This window comes from Mustelus asterias, chromosome 3 (assembly GCF_964213995.1).
Source record: "Mustelus asterias chromosome 3, sMusAst1.hap1.1, whole genome shotgun sequence".
Taxonomy (NCBI): domain Eukaryota; kingdom Metazoa; phylum Chordata; class Chondrichthyes; order Carcharhiniformes; family Triakidae; genus Mustelus; species Mustelus asterias.
Window position 1 is genome coordinate 36089470 of NC_135803.1, and position 20188 is coordinate 36109657.

The following is a 20188-nucleotide window of genomic DNA, read 5'->3' on the forward strand; positions in this document are numbered from 1 at the left end:
AGGGTCCTTTTGTGGACGGCAGCTGGTAATTAGTGGAGTTCCGCAGGGGTTAATGTTGGGACACAACTTTTCACTTTATACATCAGTGATCTAGATGAAGGAACTGAGGGCATTGTGGCTGAGATGATACAAAGGTAGGTGGAGGGACAGGTAGTATTGAGGAGGCAGGGAGGCTGCACAAGGACTTGGACAGGTTAGGAGAGTGAGCAAAGGATAGGCAGATGGAATACAACATGGGAAAAGTGTGAGGTTATGCACTTCGGTAGAAAGAATAGAGGTGTAGACTATTTTCTAACTGGGGGAGAATTCTGAAATTGGAAGCGCAAAGAGACTTGGAAAACTTTTCGGGATTCTCTTAAGGTTAACTTGCAGGTTGAGTTGGTAGTTCAGAAGGCAGATGCAATGTTAGCATTCAGTTTGAGGACTAGAATACAAAAGCAGAGATGTACTGGTGAGGCTTTATAAGGCTCTGGTCAGACCACATTCGGATTATTGTGAGCAATTTTGGACCCCATTTCTAAGGAAGGATGTGCTGGCCCTGGAGAGGTTTAGAGGAGGTTCACAAGAATGATCCCGGAAATGAAAAGCTTGATGTGTGAGGAGCGGTTGAGGAGTCTGGGTCTATACTCGATGGAGTTTAGAAGGATGAGGGGGATCTCATTGAAACTTACAGAATACTGAAAGGCCTGGATAGAGTAGATATGTGGAAGATGTTTCCATTAGTAGGAGAGGCTCGGCTGTGAGGGCACCGCCCCAGTAAAGGGGCGAGCCGTTAGAACCAAGGTGAGGAGGAATTTCTTCAGCCAGAGGGTGGTGAATCTATGGAATTCATTGCCACTGAAGGCTGTGGAGGCCAGGTCATTGAGTGTACTTAAGACAGAGATTGGGGTCTTGCTTGGTAAGGGGATCAAAGTATATGGGGAAAAGGCAGGAGAATGAGGTTGAGAAACTTATCTACCATGATTGAATGGCAGAACAGTCTCGATGGGCCAAATGGCCTGATTCTGCTCCTTTATCTTATGGTCTTGTGGGTCGTGCAGAAGTCAAACTAAAGAAATTAGAGCACAGGCTGTTGTTTGGAAAGACTGGAGAAGCTGGACCAAAGAAGGTTAAAGAAATATTTAGAAGTATCAAAATTATTAGTGGGTTTGATCAAGTAAATAAGGAAACTGTTACAAATGGCTGGTGTGTCAGGAACCAGAGAATATAGATTTGGGCAAAAGAATCATTGGGACAATGAACCTTTGTTTTAAGCAGGGAGTTGCTATGGTTTGGACTGCATTACCTGAATGAATGGTGCAAACAGATCACAACTTTCAGAAGGGAGTTGGATACATACTAGAAATGGGAAATTTTCAAGGCTGTGGCATAATTGACATTATATACTGAAATGCAAGTTATATGAGAAATAAAAAAGCAGATTTTCTAATTTAAATGCTTTAAAACATGAAAATATTCAGTAGATGTTTGGTATAAATTGATGTAGAATGAAATGTAACTTATACTAGAAAAAAGCATATTTTATAATTTTATGAAGTGCAATTTATTCTGGTTCTAAGATTGTGCATTTTACAGAGGTGTATACTGTTAGATTACCATAAATTACAATTTAAAAAATATTTAATGAAATTATTTGCTTCAGTAACTCAAAATTTTATCCTCTTGCAGGTGATGCAACCTACCAGGATATTTTCAGAGACTTTTCCCACATGGCCTCACACAACCCAGAAATATTAAATCGTTTCCAGCGGCGATCAGAGACTGATTAAATTTTCTCACTCGAGAGCTGTAATCATTCTTTTGGTGCAATCATCTTGAAGTATATTCATCAGTTCATCTCATTATCCATACCAAAAATAAATTGAAGATTTGAGTATTAAAGAAAACAATTATATTTGAAGGAGCTTTTACTGCGGCACCCACAAGCAGCTGCCGTGATTTATTCTACCTGGGAGTATGGTGTCAATGCAAATGATCAACCTTTGCACTTTTTTTTTGTCATGTTTTGAATTGAAAGTAAAATCTTCCAAGGTTTTCACCAGTGGGAGATGTGCAAATAGAATGGGTGTTCAAGTTGAACAGTAGTTTTGAAATTTTAGTGTGTACCCAAATTATAGGAATAATTCAATTTCTTTACTCACCAGCCTGTTTTTAACCCATTTTAAATCGCTCTGGAACTGACATGGATATTGCAATGTTTCACCTGCAGGGCAGTTATGTACATCTCTGAACAGGGAAATATGGTAACACCAGTGCTTTTGGGAGCAGTAAATTCATATTAGGACTGTACCCCTTTTCAAATTTATTCCCTTTTGCTGAATAGTTAATACCAGTTATCTGTTGTTTCAGGAAATATTTTCATATTTTCAAGTTTTGTACATCTCCAATAAATTTACTACAATATAGAGCTACTGATCTGGTGTACACGAAAACAAATGTGCAACGATACATCTATAATTGTACATACACTTAAAAATAAAATCTAGCATACTAAGATAAATTGGTAATGGGAATTGAAATTACTGGATGACTACCTGCATATTGTACCATTAAATCAATTGATGCAGTAAACAGTATATTATCAGCAACAAGATCACTTTTTTTAGGTTGGTATCTTCAGAATGGAAAACCAATCAGTTGTCGAAGTTATACACTCTATACAACTCCGGCCAAACATCAATGTTTCCTATTCATTTGCCAGTAATCAAACCACCTTCAGTAAATGAAAATGCAGATAAATTAATATTCTTGGTTGATTTTATTTACCAAAGTTTAAGGAACTAGATGGAAGCAGTCTTTTAAATAAATTGTTATTTAGTGATGCTGCCAAAGAAGTAACACCTGGTTTATTCCACGTTCTTGTGTTGTAAAATGCTAATAAAAGGTAGAAACATAGAAAATAGAAGCAGGAATAGGCCATTTGGCCCTTTGAGCCTGCTCCGCCATTCATGGCTGATCATCAAATTCAATATTTTGACCTTGCCTTCCCCCCCATATCCCTTTATCCCCAAGAGCTATATCGATATACAGAACTTTAGCCCTTGAGGAGCTATATCTATATATAGAGCTTTTTGAAATTAAGATGAAACGTTCAGAATAAAGCTTCCTGGAAAACCACGTTTTTTAATCCTCACGTTAAATGTTTTTGCCCGTGTTGAAGAAATGTATATGTGGACATTCCGATGAAATTTCAGAATATCTTCAGAGATTGATAAACTCAAACCTTATTTTTTAGTGATGTAGTTTTCTGTTTTGTTTTGGTGCTTGTTTTAGTACATTTGTACAAAAAATTTATATTATTAAAACTTCAATGGAAATGTATTGAAAACACAATGAGCGACATTATAGGCTTCAAAGCAGTTGTACATTGTAACATGTACATTACTTATATTTCAGTTTAATGTTTGATAGGCCTACAAGCATTTGAAAACTGTTTTTTGGTCAATAGGCATTACTGCATGGAGTGATTGTGGATTTGCCTCATAATCAGATCCATTACGCCCAAAACTGAATAATAATTCTCCATAGTTTGAAATTGAAATAAATGTATTCATTCTTATTAGTTATTGAATTGAATCTCATATTTATTGTATATATCAACTTTTCTGTACTGAGCATTTTTGTTCATATTGTAGAATAATTATATACAAAGTTACCGAAAAGCTTGTACTATACATTCCATGAACAGTAAATATGCATTTAATAAAAACTGCAGTAAGGCTTTTATATTACAGTGGCTGCATTACTGTTTTGAGTTTTAACTTAATGATTTTCCAGAGAATGGAGGGATATGAACTCCATTCACTACTGCCTGTTTTATGCCTGAAAATCAGGTGGCCAGCAGCTAAAAAAAAGGGAAGGTAGACGAGTAAGGTGGTAAATATACTGTGGTCATCCTATACATAGAAACATAGAAAAGAGAAGCAGGAATAAGCCATCTGGCCCTTCGAATCTGCTCCGCATTCATTTTGATTATGGTTGACCATTAAATCCAATATCATGATCCTGCCTACCATACTTATGCAGGCCAGTAAGTGGGTGGAACATGTAACATTTAAGTATGCAAATTGGATTCTGTAAAGATGCTCGTTCACTAGTGTAGGGAAAACAACTTGTTTATTTACAGGTTAAAGCTAGGCAAAGGCTTGCTGCAATCAGCTCCTGCGATGACTCCAGGTACAGAAGCCCATCCTGTTCCCCAGTTGATCCCCTGGATTCATTACTCTCAGATTGATCCTTAAAGGGACAATCACTGCAGGTTCTTATGCTAGTTGTAACTAATTGGAAAGTTCTTTCAGGGAGCCATAACTTGGCTAGTTGTATCAGGCTTTGAGTACCTTAACAAGTGGGACTTAAAGGAACCTCAGGAGAAGATTTTTTTTAATGCCCAGATAGAACAGGAATGCTCTCCCAGGACCAACAAGAGACTACTTTCTCCGGAGACCAGGAAATATGGCATATCCGCTGCAACTCTCACCAAACTTCTACAGACGCACCATAGAAAGCATTCCTTTTGGTTGTATCACAGCTTAGTATGACTCTTGCTCTGTCCAAGACTGCAGTAAACTACTACAAAGCGCAGTCCATCACTCAAACCAGCCTCCCATCCATTGACACTGCCTACATTTCCCCTGCCTCGGAAAAGTAGCCAGCATAATCAAGGACCCTACGCACGCCGGACATTCTCTCTTCCACCTTTTCCATTGGGAAAAAGATACAAAAGTTTGAGGACACATACCAACCCACTCTAAAACAGCTTTTTCTCTGCTGCCATCGGACTTTTGAATGGACCTACCTGGCATTAAGTTGATCTTTCTCTACACCCTAGCTATGACTAACACATTCTGCACTCTCCTTTCCTTCTCTATGTACGGTATGTTTTGTCTGTATAGCACGCAAGAAACAATACTTTTCACTGTATACTAATGTGACAAATCAAAAGAAGTTCAGCCTATTCCAAGGCCTTTCCAGTGATCACCTAATTTCCTGCTCTTTGCTATATCTGATGTTTCCTGGCAGCATTAAATGAGACCCAAAGCCAAATTTGCTTGAAGCTTAAGTCAGGCTGTTGCTGCATTGATTTTGTGTCCATTGTGGGAGCATGCCAAATGTCATCTTCAACGAGAGAAAGTGTCTTCTTATCTTCATTTAGGCTCTTAAAAAAGTGGTTGATATGTTATTACTGCATTTTTGACATGTTTTTTGTTGATAGCAACATTCATGTTTTCCTAGTTGTGATAGAGACACATTGAGATTCAGTCTTTCTAGAAATAATTTTGAATATTACAAGTAAGTGCTGCCAGGCGTCAGATCTCGCTTTCCTCAAATAGAAAGCCCCACATCCTCTCCGTCATTGCTGAAAGACCCCCAAAATCGGCATGGCGGCACAGTGGTTAGCACTGCTGCCTCAAAGCACCAGGGACCTGGGTTCAAATCCTGGCTTGGGTCACTGTGTGGAGTTTGCATGTTCTCCCCGTGTCTGCATGGTTTTCCTCCGGGCGCTCTGGTTTCCTCCCAAAGTCCGAAAAACGCACTGGTTAGGTGCATTGACCCGAACAGGCGCCGGAATGTGGCGACTAGGGGAATTTCACTAACTTCATTGCAGTGTTAATGTGAGCCTTACTTGTGACTAATAAATAAACTTTAACTTTAAAATCATCGGCTGACCAAAACTCAGATTTATGTCCCAAGTTACATCACACATCTGGTTTACCTTCCTGAATTGTGCCAAATCCAATTAGCAGTGCTACCAGATTAAATTATACCCATTGACCCCCTCCCTCCCCCTCCCCTACCACCCAGAGTCCCCCAAGAGAGTAATGAATGAAGTTATGAAATTTAATTCCCAAAGCACCAATGAAAAAGCCTAAATAGTATTTTGGGAAAACATAATCCGATTTTTTTCATTCATGGTAAATGAGTGTTCCTGATGTTATTCCTACAATACATTAAGATCAGTATTGTTATAAAACATCCTTCATTGTCAGATCATGGGGATGTATTCACAGAATCACAGAATTGTTATGGCACAGAAGGAGGCCAATCTACCCGGCTCTCCAAATGAGCATTATGACTGTGCCATTCTCCTACTTGTTCCCCGTACCCTTGCACATCATTGATATTAAATTAATAATCTAATGCCCTCTTGAATGCCTTGATGGAACTGGTCTCTGCCACACTTCCAATACATTCCAGACCTGAAACACGTTTTTCTCACAGCACATTTGCTTTTTTTTTGCAAATCACTTTAAATCTCTGTTCTCGATCCTTTTTATGAGCAGGAATAATCTCTCCCTATCAACTCTGTCCATCCCCTCATGATTTTGAACACTTCTATCAAATCACCTCTTAGTTTTCTCCTCAAAGAGAACAGTCCCAACCTCCCCAATTTATCCTCATAACTGATGTTTCTCATCCCTGGAACTATTATTGTATCAGTAATCTTATATAGCTGATCCCATGCTGACTTTGAAATGTTACCTTTGTCTTTTGTCACTTTTTACCAACTTTAAAATGGCTCCAGTTAACTTAATTACAGGCTCTGATCACTAGATGGTGCTGTATTGGTCAGAATGCTTTCTGGAAAATGTATCATTTACTCGAATTCTAATGTCCAAAACAAGGGTTTAAATGGAATCGTAGAATTCCGACTGTGCAGAAGGAGGCCATTCTGCATATCGAGTCTGCACCGAACACATTCCCGCCCTATCCCCATAACCCCACATTTTTACCCTGTAATTCCCCCTGACAGAAAGGGGCAATTTACCATGGCCAATCCACCTAACCCACACATCTTTGGACTGTGGGAGGAAACCGGAGCACCCGGAAGAAACCCACGTGGACACAGAGAATGTGCAAACTCCACACAGTCATCCAAAGCTGGAATTGAACCTGAGTCCCTTTAAAAACTACTTAAAATAAAAAATACTTCATGTTATGGTGATACAAGTTTTTTTTAAAGTTTTACTTGAGAGCGTTAACCTCTTAAAAGTTTGGACTTGCTCGTGATACGTTTGCTTCATATTGGAACACCATTAGCTAAATGAAGGTCTTGCTGCTGTAAGTACTTTTTCCCTGGTATATATCGAAGGTATGAATCAGCCAAATTAGTGGTGTTTCCCATTTCCAACAAAATCCATTTAGTTGAAGGCCTTCCAGCCCCAGTGCATTGAAACCCAAAAATCCTCTTCCTTGATGCTTCTAAATTCTAAATAAGATGTCCCCTACTCGCGGCAAATAGCATTTGTGACTCTTGAAGTATTTCAAGTAATTTTGCAGATTTCTGAGACTTTTCTCTCAGCGGGCTATCAATGTGTAAAGCAGGGAATATAATTTTTATTGAATAACTGAGTTTAACCCCCACTCTCTGGATCAAAGTATTAACTTCAATTGTTGGTATCCCCCATTGTTTAAATCAGTGTTGGAACTCATACAGGCTCCCATTTATTTTTGTAGAGTATCCTTTATCGAAAGAAAAAGGTTTAATTCCACCAATGTATAGTTTGTGTGATCATAAATGCAAAGGGAAAGAAGCTATTGCAACTGATTCTCTGACCATGGTTAGACAGGTAAGAATGGAACCAGGTGAGAGCAGTCCCACCCAGCTGGTGGACAGCAGAGAGGTGTTGGCAGAGGATGGTACAGTCAACTCGTGTCAAAGCTACAGGCAGGTTGAGAAGGACAAGAAAGGATAGCCTACCTTTGTCACAGCCACATAGGTTCTCATTTATGTCTTTGACGTAAGATGTTCCTGTATTGTAGAGGGGCAAAAACCTGATTGGATTAATTCAAAAGTGAAGCTCTTGAGAAAGTTAGGTTCTGATTTAGGTGGTGATAACACATTCAAGAACCTTTTAGAAGAAAGGGAGGTTGGATATGAGGTCGTAGCTTATGATAGTGGGGTCAAGCATTGGCCATTTGAGAAGTGGAGTAAGTAATGACGGCAGATTGTAAGGAGTGAGGAACAGTTGATGAGAGAGAATCATTAACAATATCAGCTAATGCAGGGATCAGGATGGGGAGGTTGTTTGGTCAGCAGTTTAATGGGCATAAGGTCAAGAGAGCAGTAGCTGGATCTCATGGGAAATGAGGTGAGTGAAACTAGAGTAAAGTAGATATTCAGGGCTAAGTGGTGTTACGATCCTAGTTGATACTACTGGGCAGGATGGAACACTGACTCAAAGGGTTGTAACTTTTCCTTTTTTGTTAGAAAATGTGGATGAACAGAGTCAGGACTGCTGGTGAATTGGTCACAGTGTGGAGGTAGAGTAGGGTTGATATACAGCCAAATATAGAAGAAAAACCAAGTCAGTCTGGAAGACAGAACAAAGAGAGACATGTTAAGGCAAAAGGGAATATAGCAAGGCTGGATGGCATTTTAATGCAAGGAGTCTTCGGGCAAGGCTGATAACTCTGGGTGTTGATTAACACATGGAAGTATGATATTGCTAACACAGAGACATGGTTGAGGGAGGGGCAAGACTGGGAGCTCAATATTCTGAGGTATAGAATCATCAGATGAGACCGGGGAGGAATAAAAGTGTTGTAATATTGATCAAGGAGTCAATCACTGCAGTGAAGAGGAAAGGTATCTTAAGCTCCTCAATTGATGCCATATAGATGGAACTTAAAAACAAAAAGGGGGCAATCATGTTGCTGGGAGTGTTCTATGGGGCCCCAAACAGTCAGGAAGAGACTTGGCATAGGTAGCTGGGATCAAGTGGATCTTTTGAAGAGTATAGAGGGTGTAGGAGTAGACTTAAAAGAGAAATCAGGAGGGCAAAAAGGGGACAGGAGATTGCTTTGGCAGATGAGGCAAAGGAGAATCCAAAAAGATTCTACAATTATATAAAGGGCAAAAGAGTAACTAGGGAAAGAGTAGGGCCTCTTAAGGACCAACAAGGTCATCTATGTGCGGATCCACAAGAGATGGGTGAGATCCTAAATGAATATTTCTCATCAGTATTTACTGTTGAGAAAGGTATGAATGTTAGGGAATTTGGGGAAATAAATAGTGATGTCTTGAGTGTACATATTACAGAGAAGGTGGTGCTAGAAGTCTCAAAGCACATCAAGGTAGATAAATCCCCGGGACTTGATGAAGTGTATCCCAGGACGTTGCGGGTCCCCTAGCAGAGATATTTGAATCATCGACAGCCGCAAGGAGGCGCCTGAAAATTGGAGGGTGGCAAATGTTGAACCTTTCTTTAAAAAGGGCTGCATGGAAAAGCTTGGGAACTACAGGCCGGTGAGCCTCACATCTGTAATGGGTAAGTTGTTCGAAGGTATTCTGAGAGACAGGGTCTACAGGCATTTAGAGAGGCAAGGACTGATCAGGGACAGTCAGCATAGCTTTGTGAGTGGAAAATCATGTCTCACAAATTTGAGTTTTTCAAAGGGGTAACCAAGGAAGTAGATGAGGGCAGTGCAGTTGATGTTGTCTACATGGACTTTAGCAAGGCCTTTGACAAGGTACCGCATGATAGATTGTTGCATAAGGTTAAATCTCATGGGATCCAGGGTGAGGTAGACAAATAGATGCAAAATTGGTTTGATGGCAAAAGACAGAGGGTAGTGGTAGAGGGTTGTTTTTTTTTTCAAACTGGAGGCCTGTGACCAGCGGTGTGCCTCATGGTTCGGTGCTGGGTCCACTGCTATTTGTCATTTATGTTAATGATTTGGATGAGAATTTAGGAGGCATGGTTAGTAAGTTTGCAGATGACACCAAGATTGGTGGCATTGTAGACAGTGAAGTAGGTTATCTAGGATTGCAGCGGGATCTTGATCAATTGGGCCAGTGGGCTGATGAATGGCAGATGGAGTTTAATTTAGATAAATGCGAGGTGATACATTTTGGTAGATTGAACCAGGGCAGGACTTACTCAGTTAATTGTAGGGTGTTGGGGAGAGTTACAGAACAAAGAGATCTAGGGGTACATGTTCATAGCTTGTTGAAAGTGGAGTCACAGGTGGACAGAGTGGTGAAGAAGGCATTCGGTATGCTTGGTTTCATTGGTCAGAACACTGAATAGAGGAGTTGGGACGTCTTGTTGAAGTTGTCCAAGACATTGGTACGGCCACACTTGGAATACTGTGTACAGTTCTGGTCACCCTATTATAGAAAGCATATTATTAAACTAGAAAGGGTGCAGAAAAGATTTACTAAGATGCTACCGGGACTTGATGATTTGAATTATAAGGGGAGGTTGGATAGACTGGGACTTTTTTTTCTGTAGCGTAGGAGGCTTCGGGGTGATCTTATAGAGGTCTATAAAATAATGAGAGGCATAGATAAGGTAGATAGTCAATATCCTTTCCCAAAGGTAGGGGAGTCTAAAACTAGAGGGCATAAGTTTAAGGTGAGAGGGGAGAGATACAAAAGGGTCCAGAGGGGCAGTTTTTTCACAGAAGGTGGTGAGTGTCTGGAACAAGCTGCCAGAGGTAGTAGAGGCGGGTACAATTTTGTCTTTTAAAAAGCATTTAGACAGTTACATGGGTAAGATGAGTATAGAGGGATATGGGCCAAATGCGGGCAATTGGGACTAGCTTAGTGGTTAAAAAAAGGGGCGTTCACACGAAGGTGAAAGGTGGGACCAACAAGTACAGAAAATCTGAGATGTCGAGGGATATTTTGGTCTGGATAAGGAACAAAAGGGATGTTGATGGCAGTTACAGGAGGTTCAAAACAGCAGTTGCCCTAGTGGAGTATAGAAAAGGCAGAGGGGTACTTTTAAGAGAGTGAAGAGGGGGCATGAAAAACACTGACAGGCAAAAGAAAGGAAAGTCCCAAGGTGTTTATTAAGTATATTAAGGGTAAGAAGGTAACCAGGGAAAGAGTAGGGCCCTTCAGGAACCAAAATGGTAATCTGTGTGAAGCTGAAAGATGAATATTTTGAAAGTCTTCACCCTGGAGAAAGACAATGTTGGTATAAAAATCAAGGGAGAGGACTGTGATACAATTGAACAGATTAGCATTGAGAGAGAGAAGGTATTAGCGACTTTAGTAGGCTTAAAAGTGGATAAATCCTCGGCTAAGGTAAGATTTATCCTAGACTGCTGTGTGAGGCAAGGGAGAAGATTGCTGACGCTGTGATGCTAATTTTCAAATCCACCCTGGCCACAGGAGGGGCACTGGAGGACCAGAGGATAGCTAATGTGGTACCATTATTCAAGAAGGGAAATGTCAGGTAATTGCAGGCCAGTGAGTCTAACATCAGTGGGAGGGAAATTTTTGGAAAAAATTCTGAGGGACAGAATTAATCTCCATTTGGAGGGGTAAGGATTCAACAAGTACAGTCAGCATAGCTTTGTTAGGGGAGATTTTGTCTCATAAATTTGATTATTTTCAAAGAGGTGTCCAGGTGTGTAGATGAGGGCAGTGCAGTTGATGTAGTCAAGATGAGCTTCAATAAGACTTTTAACAAGGTCCCACATGAGAGAGATCAACAAAGTAAGAGCCTATGGGGTCCAGGGCAATTTGGCAAATTGGATCCACAATGGTCTTCGTGGCAGGAAGCAGAGGGTAATGGTCGAAGGTTGTTTCTGCGATTGAAAGCCTGTGTCCAGTGGTGTACCTCAGGGATTGGTGCTGGGTTCCTTGCTATTTGTTGTGTATATTAGTGATCTAGCTGTGAATGTGGGGGTTATGATTGGTAAGTTCGCAGATGACATGAAAATTGGTGGTGTGGTAAATAGTGAGGAAGAAAGCTTTCGACTTTGGGATGACATAGGCTGGCTAGTCAGATGGACAGAACAGTGACAAATGGAATTTAACCCTTAAAAGTGTGAGGTGATGCATTTTGGGAGAACTAACAAGGCAAGGGAATATGCAATGAATGGTAGGATTTTCGGAAGTACAGAGGACCAAAAGGACCTTGGAGCGCATGTCCAAAGATCCCTGAAGGCAACAGGACAGATAGATGAGGCGTTTTTTGGGATACTTGCCTTTATTAGCTGAGGCATAGAATATAAGAGCAGGGAGATAACAATGGGAGCTGTATAAAACGTTTGTTAGGACGCAGCTGGAGTATTGTATGCAGTACATCGGGCAGATAGGAATGAACTTTCCCCTTTAGTAGAGGGATCAGTAACCAAGGAACATAGATTTAAGGTAAGAGGCAGGAGATTTAAAGGGGATTTGAGGAAAAGCTTTTTCACCCAGAGGGCGGTGGGAATCTGGAACTTGCTGCCTGAAAGGGTGGTAGAGGCAGGAACCCTCACAACATTTAAGGAGCATTTAGATTAGCATTTTGAATGCCATAACATACTGACAAAGTGCTGGAAAATGGGATCAGAATAGATAAGTGCTTGATGGCCTGTCCATCCCTAGTTGCCCTTGAGAAGGTGCTGGTGAGCTGCCTCCTTGAATCCCAGTAAGAAGTCTCACAACACCAGGTTAAAGTCCAACAGGTTAAACCTGTTGGACTTTAACCTGGTGTTGTGATACTTCTTACTGTGCTTACCCCAGTCCAACGCCGGCATCTCCACTTCTTGAATCCCTGCAGTCCATGTTCTGTGGGTTGTCCCACAATGCCATTAGGGAGGGAATTCCAGGATTTTGACCCAGCGACTGCAAAGGAATGGCGATATATTTCCAATGGTGAGTGGCTTGGAGGGGAACTTGCAGGTGGTGGTGCTCCCAGTTATCTGCTGCCCTTGTTCTTCTAGATGGAAGTGGTCGTGGGTTTGGAAGGTGCTGCAATGCATCTGGTAGATAGTACACGCTGCTGCTACTGTGCTTCGGTGGTGGAGGGATTGAATGTTTGTAGATGTGCCAATCAAGCAGGCTGCTTTGTACAGGATGGTGCCAAGCTTCTTGAGTGTTGTTGGAGCTGCACCCATCCAAGCAAATGGGGAGTATTCCATCACACTCCTGACTTGTGCCTTGTAGATGGTGGATAGGCTTTGGAGAGATGGGAGGTGAGTTACTCGCCACAGTATTCCTAGCCTCTGGCCTGCTATTGTAGCCACTGTTTGTGTGGTGAATCCAATTGAGTTTCTGGTCAATGGTAAGCCCAAGAATGTTGACAGTGGGGCATTCAGTGATGGTTATACCATTGAATGTCAAGGGGCGGTGGTTAGAGTGTCTCTTATTAGTGATGGTCATTGCCTGGCAGTTGTGTGGCGCGAATGTTACTTGTCACATTTCAGTCCAAGCCTGGATATTGTCCAGATCATTTTCATAGGAACAACTGCAGTGGTGGTTCTGCTGGTTTCCCTGACCAGGTCCTCCGCTCCATCAGGCTCTGCTGGGCAGAAGGAGAATTTTTAGATGACTCAGGTTCACCAATCTGGTGGTCACCTGGATCTCTTGATGCACACTACATCTCTGTGTAGGAGATTGCTTCTACGTGGCAACTTAGTCGGTTCCATCTCATTGTACCATTATCTGTTTGGATAAGGTAGGACTGTGCATGTGGTGTCTGTTCAACCACTTGTCCACGATGAGCTTGGTCTTGGATCCAAACTGGCTCCCCTGGTTGAGAGTCTTGCAGGTTGTGTGCTTTATGATGTTTGTTATAGTTCCACATCTGGCCAGAACGATATTAGTCCTTTTCCCCCCCCTCACCTTGTCCAAGTTATCAGCTTGTATATACAGCATGGCTGTGAATGGGAGAATCTCCGTCTTCTTCCTATTGGGGGCTCATAAGCTGTTAAACCATTTTGTTTGATTGAATGATAGCTCAGAAGTGCAGGGTGGATGTCATCATTTTTGTTCAGCAATGCTTTCACAGTATGAACTCTTTCAGTTTCACCATTAGTCTGAGGGAATCTTGGTGCATTGGGATTGTGGATAAATTGATACGATGCTGTGAACTCTTTAACATATTCATGGGCAAACTGTGGTCCATTGTCTGATATTACAAGGTTTAAGATTCCATGCATTACAAATAGCTCCTTCAGCAATGTAATCAGTGCTTCAGAAGTTTGACCCTGCAGTTGCTGGAGTTCTATCCATCTGGATAGTTGTCTACCCTGATCAAGAATATCTTACATCTGTGTTCAAAAAGGTCCATCCAAGATATTCCCATGGTCGTAATGAGAAGGAAGATGACATCAATGGTTCTCTTGTCTCCTGATGATGAATAGCACAAGTAATACAGTTTAATATAATCTATTCCAATGACTTTGAGAGACCTGGTCACCAAACAGAATACTTTGCTCTAGTTCAACATTTTGTGATGCCCAAAGGTCCTTGGTGCAATATATCGAATCCCCAAATCCACAGAATGGCCACTTCCATCAAAGATGGAGATATTATCAATACACTGAGCTGTCCTCTCTGTTCATAGTACTGTCTAAGAATCGGATTGTGCAGCATGTATGTGGGCATCCTTTGACACAGTACTCTCAAAGTTCTTATATCCCCTGGGTCTCTGTATTCCTAGTCCAGTGCCAAACCACTATACCACGGCCTTAAGTATGCTTCTACTTGGTTGAGACCTGCAACCTACTTGAAGCTTTCTGGTAATGGTAGAGATTTTTCCATGTTTGTTACATAGGAACATAAGAATTAGGAGCAGAAGTAGGCAATTCAGCCCTTTGAGCCTGCTCCACCATTCAATCAGATCATGGCTGATCTCTCCCTGGTCTCAAATACACCTCCCCACCTGTTCCCCATATCCCTTTAACTCATTTTTAAAATCAGAAATATATCTATCTGCTTCTTGAAACCATTTAATGATTCAGACTCTACCGCGCTATGGGGCAGTAAGTTCCACAAATTCACTACTCTCCGCAAGAAGTAGTTGATCCTCATTTCAGTTTTGTATCTTCTGTCTCTCAACCTATACCCGTGATCTCTTGTTCTAGATTTCCCCACAAGGGGAAACATTTGACCTACGTTTACTTAATCAATTCTTTTTTAGTATTTTATACACCTTGATCAGATCCCCCCTCATTCTTCTAAACTCCAGCGAGTATAAACCCAAACTATTTCTCTCCTCATACGTCAACACTTTCATCCCTGGAATCAACCTGGTGAACATCCTCTGAACTGTCTCCAATGTCACTACATCCTTCCTCAAATTTCCTTCACTTAGACCCTTCATCAAGGGGTAGTTGCCAAAAACCATCATTTGCTTCCACTTCATGAAGATTGAACTCCATCCAATTTTGCTAAGCTTTCATCCACAAACATAAGAAGAACTTTGTGTTCAACTGTTTTGTTCAACTGGGTAGGGTCTACTGAAATTCTGAGAAGTCCATTTGGTTTTGGCACTGAGACCATCCCCAGGTTTGTGGGTTTTCCCACAGATGAAATGACCCCTTGTTTCAACATAGAGTCAACTTCCTTCTTTGCCTTTGGCAAGAGTGGCTGAGGATCCTCTCCGGGTGCAAATAGACACATTGGCTTTGTTTCAGTGATATGGAGTGACCTCCAGCTTTCCTAGTCCTGTCCACAGTTATGGAAATTTGGCTCTGGAGTTTTTGGGCTAATCTTCTCGGTTTTCTAATTCCTCTCGTCCGGAATCAGATACAAGTCAGTACAGGCTTTCCTGCCACAGTTCAGGTCAGGTTTCAGTTATTCTTCTCTCTCTATATTTGAAGGGTTGCATTTAGCTATTCAGCATTCAGGGGCGGCAAGGTGGCAGTACTACTGCCTCACAGCACCAGGGACCCCGGGTTCAATTCCTGCCTCGGATCACTGTCTATGTGGAGCTTGCACATTCTCCTCGTGTCTGTGTGGGTTTCCTCCGGGTGCCCCGGTTTCCTCCCACAGTCCAAAGATGTGCGGGTTAGGTTGATTGGCCATGCTAAATTGACCCTGGTGTCAGGGGGATTAGCAGGGTAAATATGAGGGTTACGGGAATAGGGCCTGGGTGGGATTGTGGTCAGTGCAGACTCGATGGGCCAAATGGCCTCCTTCTGCACTGTAGGGATTCTGTAAATCTATCCTGTGACCTTGAGTTCTATACTTTCTGGCCTGTATATTTTTTTGCTTGATAGCTGAAGAGAAGTTTTCTTCAACCACCATTCAGAATCAGAAATAATTGAAATGGTTGCACCTATATCTAACTTAAAGTATGTCTTGTTTCCTTCTACTGGGATATCAGCAACCCGTAGCTTCTACTTGGTTCCTGGGGTCTCCCCGCAGAAAGACAATTCCATATCCTTGATACCTCTCTTTCATGGATCTTGCCATCTTTTTGCTTATTCTGTACAGGCTCCCTGCTGCAACACATAGCCTTAAAGTTACCCTCCTTTCTGCAAAAATGGCATTTGGCCTCTTTGGCGGGACCATTTTCGCTTTTACTCGCCACACCGATTACAGTTAGCTGGGGTGGCTGATGGATGCTCTTCGTGTCTCCCCTGTTTTTGTACAGCCACTTTTACATGAACATACTGCACTGAGTCAGTCATTTTTGGGATATGGTTGTTCTTGTCATCCCGAATCACCGATAGATTTTGCTTCCGGACCTCAGTTTGTCTGCTCAGTTGCATTGCCTTTGTTGAGGTTAAATTATTTCTCAACTGCAAGTGGTCAGGTGATACTCATTCAGGACTCTGACAACAATTTTGTCCCTGATTAATTAATTTGTTTAATCTGCCATATTCACGTTTCGCTGCAAGTCTAAACAGATCATTGTTAAATTTATCAATACCTTTTTCCTTGGTGTTGGTTACACTTGTTAAATTTAGCCCGCTAGGTAAGACTATTTGTTTTGCAGAATGAAGTAGGCACCAAGTGCTTTTATTATTTCATCTTCTTCACATCATTGCTTGACCCATCATGTATAACAGTGTCCTGACCTGCGTGCTGCTTGGCATAATGCAATATGACTTTTTTTATATATTCATTCATGGGACATGGGCGTTGCTGGCTTGGCCAGCATTTATTGCCCATCCATAATTATCTTTCAGCTGAGGGCATTTAAGAGTCAACCACATTGCTGTGGGTCTGGAGTCACATGTAGGCCAGAGCAGGTAAGAATGGCAGATTTCCTTCCCTAAAGGGCATTAGTGAACCAGATGAGTTTTTAGGACAATCAACAGTGGTTTCATGATCATCATTTAACTTTTAATTCCAAATTGTTATTGAATTCAAATTTTACCATCTGCTGTGGTGGGATTTGAACCTGGGTCCCCACAGTATGCATCTCGCTGTATCCAATACATGTAAGAAGTCTCACAACACCAGGTTAAAGTCCAACAGGTTTATTTGGTAGCAAATACCATAAGCTTTCGGAGCGCTGCCCCTTCGTCAGATGGAGTGGTTATCTGTTCTCAAACAGTGCACAGAGACACAAAATCAAGTTACAGAGTACTGATTAGAATGCAAATCTCTACAGCCAGCCAGGTCTTAAATGTACAGACAATGTGGGTGGAGGGAGCATTCAACACAGGTTAAAGAGATGTGTATTGTCTCCAGACAGAACAGCCAGTACATCCAATACATGTGACAATGAATCAAATCAAGATCTGGATACTCACTCCTCCACCTCTCCCCATCTCCTGCAGTCTGGCTACTCCCCTCTGCCATGTTTTCCCCAGAAAGTTGTTCATGGGGCAGCACGGTGGTTAGCGCCAGGGATCCGGGTTTGATTCCCAGCTTGGGCCACTGTCTGTGTGGAGTTTGCACATTCTCCCCGTGTCTGCGTGGGTTTCCTCCCACATTCTGAAAGACGTGCTGGTTTAGGTGCATTGACCCGAACAGGCGCCGGAGTGTGGCGACTGGGGGGAATTTCACAGTAACTTCATTGCGGTGTTAATGTAAGCCTACTGGTGATAATAATAAATAAACTTTAAATAAATAATAAACACTTTCCCTAGCCGGCTCTTTAAATTTGTTGCTAATTTCCTGAGAGGTGGCTTTTCATTGGCTGCTACATTTCCCATTGCAGGCGCGTCACCGCGAGTGGGGTTTTTGATTGGTTGATGATTTGGTGAAACTTGCCTGCGATTGGCTAGTCTCCTCCAGGGGGGTGGGGCTGGATTAGGGGCCGGTAGCGGCGGCGGGCCGAGTGTCCTCCCCGCAGCCCGCACACACACGCCCACAATGGCATTGTGGAGGAAGCTGCTCCAGAGCAAGGGCAAGTTCACCCCGTTCCGCTCCTACCAGTTTGCGCTGCTGTTCGCCGCCGCCTTCGCCGTGTTCGCCTTTTACTACTTCGGCTCCAACCACGAGAATTTCTCCAGCACCACCCGGAGGATGAAGGAGAACCAGGCGGGGAGGAGCGGCCAGGGCGATGCCCAGCTGACTGTCAATCTCAGCGGCAGGAAAGCGGCAGAGGCTGCGGGGGGCGGCCGCTTTGAGAGCGGCGAGCCCGGGGAGCCGGCGGGGAGGCAGAGGCGCCTCTTGCACCTTCTGATGATGTTCACCAAGGCGGACAAGAACTCCAGCCTGCAGGAGAAACTGAGGCTGGCCATCAGCTCCATGGTGAAACACGCGATGTTTGAGGATAATGAGGTGCTGCATCTGCACTTTGTGGCTGACTTGCCCAGCAAGAAAATAGGGGAGCCGCTTCTGCAGGAGCTGCTGCAGGAGGTTGCCTTCAACTACCAGGTACTTAGTCTGCGCTTTACCACTGAAAGGTGCCAGCTCTCTGACCCTGCCCACTCACAACAACAATTTCCCACTGTCTTAGAGTCTATTTTGTTTTTAAATGGATTTTGGTGAGAATGAACAGACAGTAAAGTTTATTTATTAGTGTCACAAGTAAGGCTTACATTAACACTGGAATTAAATTACTGTGAAAATCTCCTAGTCACCACACTCCAGCGCCTGTTTGGGTCAATGCACCTAACAGCGTGTCTTTCAGACTGTGGGAGGAAACCGGAGCAACCGGGGGAAACCCACGCAGACACGGTGAGAACGTGCAAACTCCACACAGACAGGGAATCCAAGTCGGGAATTGAACCCGGGTCCCTGCCGCTGTGAGGCAGCAGTGCTAACCACTGTGACAGTTACCTGAGTTTGAACATTTTGGTTTCCTTCCTGATTTAATCTGAGTTTGTTTACTTGGTTTGGTTTGACCTAAAAAAAAGAGGACAAAATTGTTCAATATGATTTCTAAGGGCGATGCTGAACTTGAAAGCACCGACGTTACAGCATTTAATAGGAATTAGTAACAGAAGTGGGCAAATTCAGCCCTTTGAGCCTGCTCTGCCATTCAATCAGATCATGGCTGATCGCTTCCTGGTCTCAAATCCACCTCCCCACCTGTTCCCCATATTCCTTTATCCCTTTTTAAAATTAGAAATGTATCCATCTCCTTCTTGGAACCATTCAACGATTCAGACTCCACCGTGCTATGGAGCAGTGAGTTCCACAAATTCACCACCGAGAAGTAGTTTCTCCTTATCTCAGTTTTAAATCTACCACCTGTCAACCTATACCTGTGACCTCTTGTTCTAGATTGTCCCATAAGAGGAAACATTTGGTCTACATTGACTTTATCAATCCCTTTAAAAAGTTTATATATCTCAATCAGAACCCCCCCCCCCATCCTTCTAAACTCCAGCGAGTATAAACCCAAACTATTTAATCTCTCCTCGTATGTCAACCCCTTCATTCCAATGCTACCACATCCTTCCCCAAATAAGGAGACCAAAACTGGACACAATACTCCAGATGTGGTCTCAGCAACACTGAGCAATACTTCTCTATTTTTATACCTTAGTAAAGGAAGTTTTCAGTTGGTGCATGTCCACATGTACCCAAAGGCAGGTTATGCTTAATTTGAATGTGTAGAACTAGGTGGTTTTCACATCTGGGCTTATCAAAGGAAGTTAGTGAGAACTTTAACCATGATCTTCGAAAGATTCCATGAAAGTGGAAAATTGCGCACACCCCTCTGTTATTTAAGAAAGATGAGAGATGGAAATGATAGACCGGTTAGCCTAACCTCTGCTGCCAGGTAATTATCTATAATTACAAATGGAGTGACCAAACACCTTGAAAACCGTCAGCTGCTTAGAGGGGAACCAGCATTGATTTGTAAGAAGTTTGTCAGGTATGATTTACTAATTGATCTTTTGGAAGAGCTGGTTAAAGTCATGGACAAGGAACGTTTAGGGCTGTTGTTCAGATGGATGTCCAGAAGGCATTTGAGAAAGTCTGTCATGAAAAATTGTTAACTAGAATTGACGCTCATGGTGCTGGGCCACCTCCATCGCTGTGAAAGATGCCAGAGGGGCGCGTGGAACATCCAGCCCAGAGAGTTGGGTTCATTGGCAGGATGTGAGT

General features: G+C 42.5%; 2 protein-coding genes across 6 annotated transcripts in view; both read left to right on the top strand.

The window, feature by feature from the left end:
- LOC144489811 (arf-GAP with coiled-coil, ANK repeat and PH domain-containing protein 2-like) overlaps positions 1-3562 on the top strand; it is a 144644-nt gene extending 141082 nt beyond the window's left edge. For all 5 annotated transcript variants that reach the window (XM_078207670.1, XM_078207657.1, XM_078207664.1 and 2 more), the window contains one exon: positions 1669-3562. In XM_078207670.1, coding sequence (XP_078063796.1) covers positions 1669-1769 — 101 coding nt within the window. In that variant the 3' untranslated portion in view covers positions 1770-3562. The remainder of the gene's footprint in view (positions 1-1668) is intronic.
- A 14436-nt stretch (positions 3563-17998) lies between these two features.
- The window catches only part of xxylt1 (xyloside xylosyltransferase 1), a 123516-nt gene continuing 121326 nt past the window's right edge, over positions 17999-20188 (top strand). Inside the window, exon 1 of the mRNA XM_078202160.1 lies at positions 17999-18505. Within this exon, the coding sequence (XP_078058286.1) occupies positions 17999-18505 (507 nt within the window). The remainder of the gene's footprint in view (positions 18506-20188) is intronic.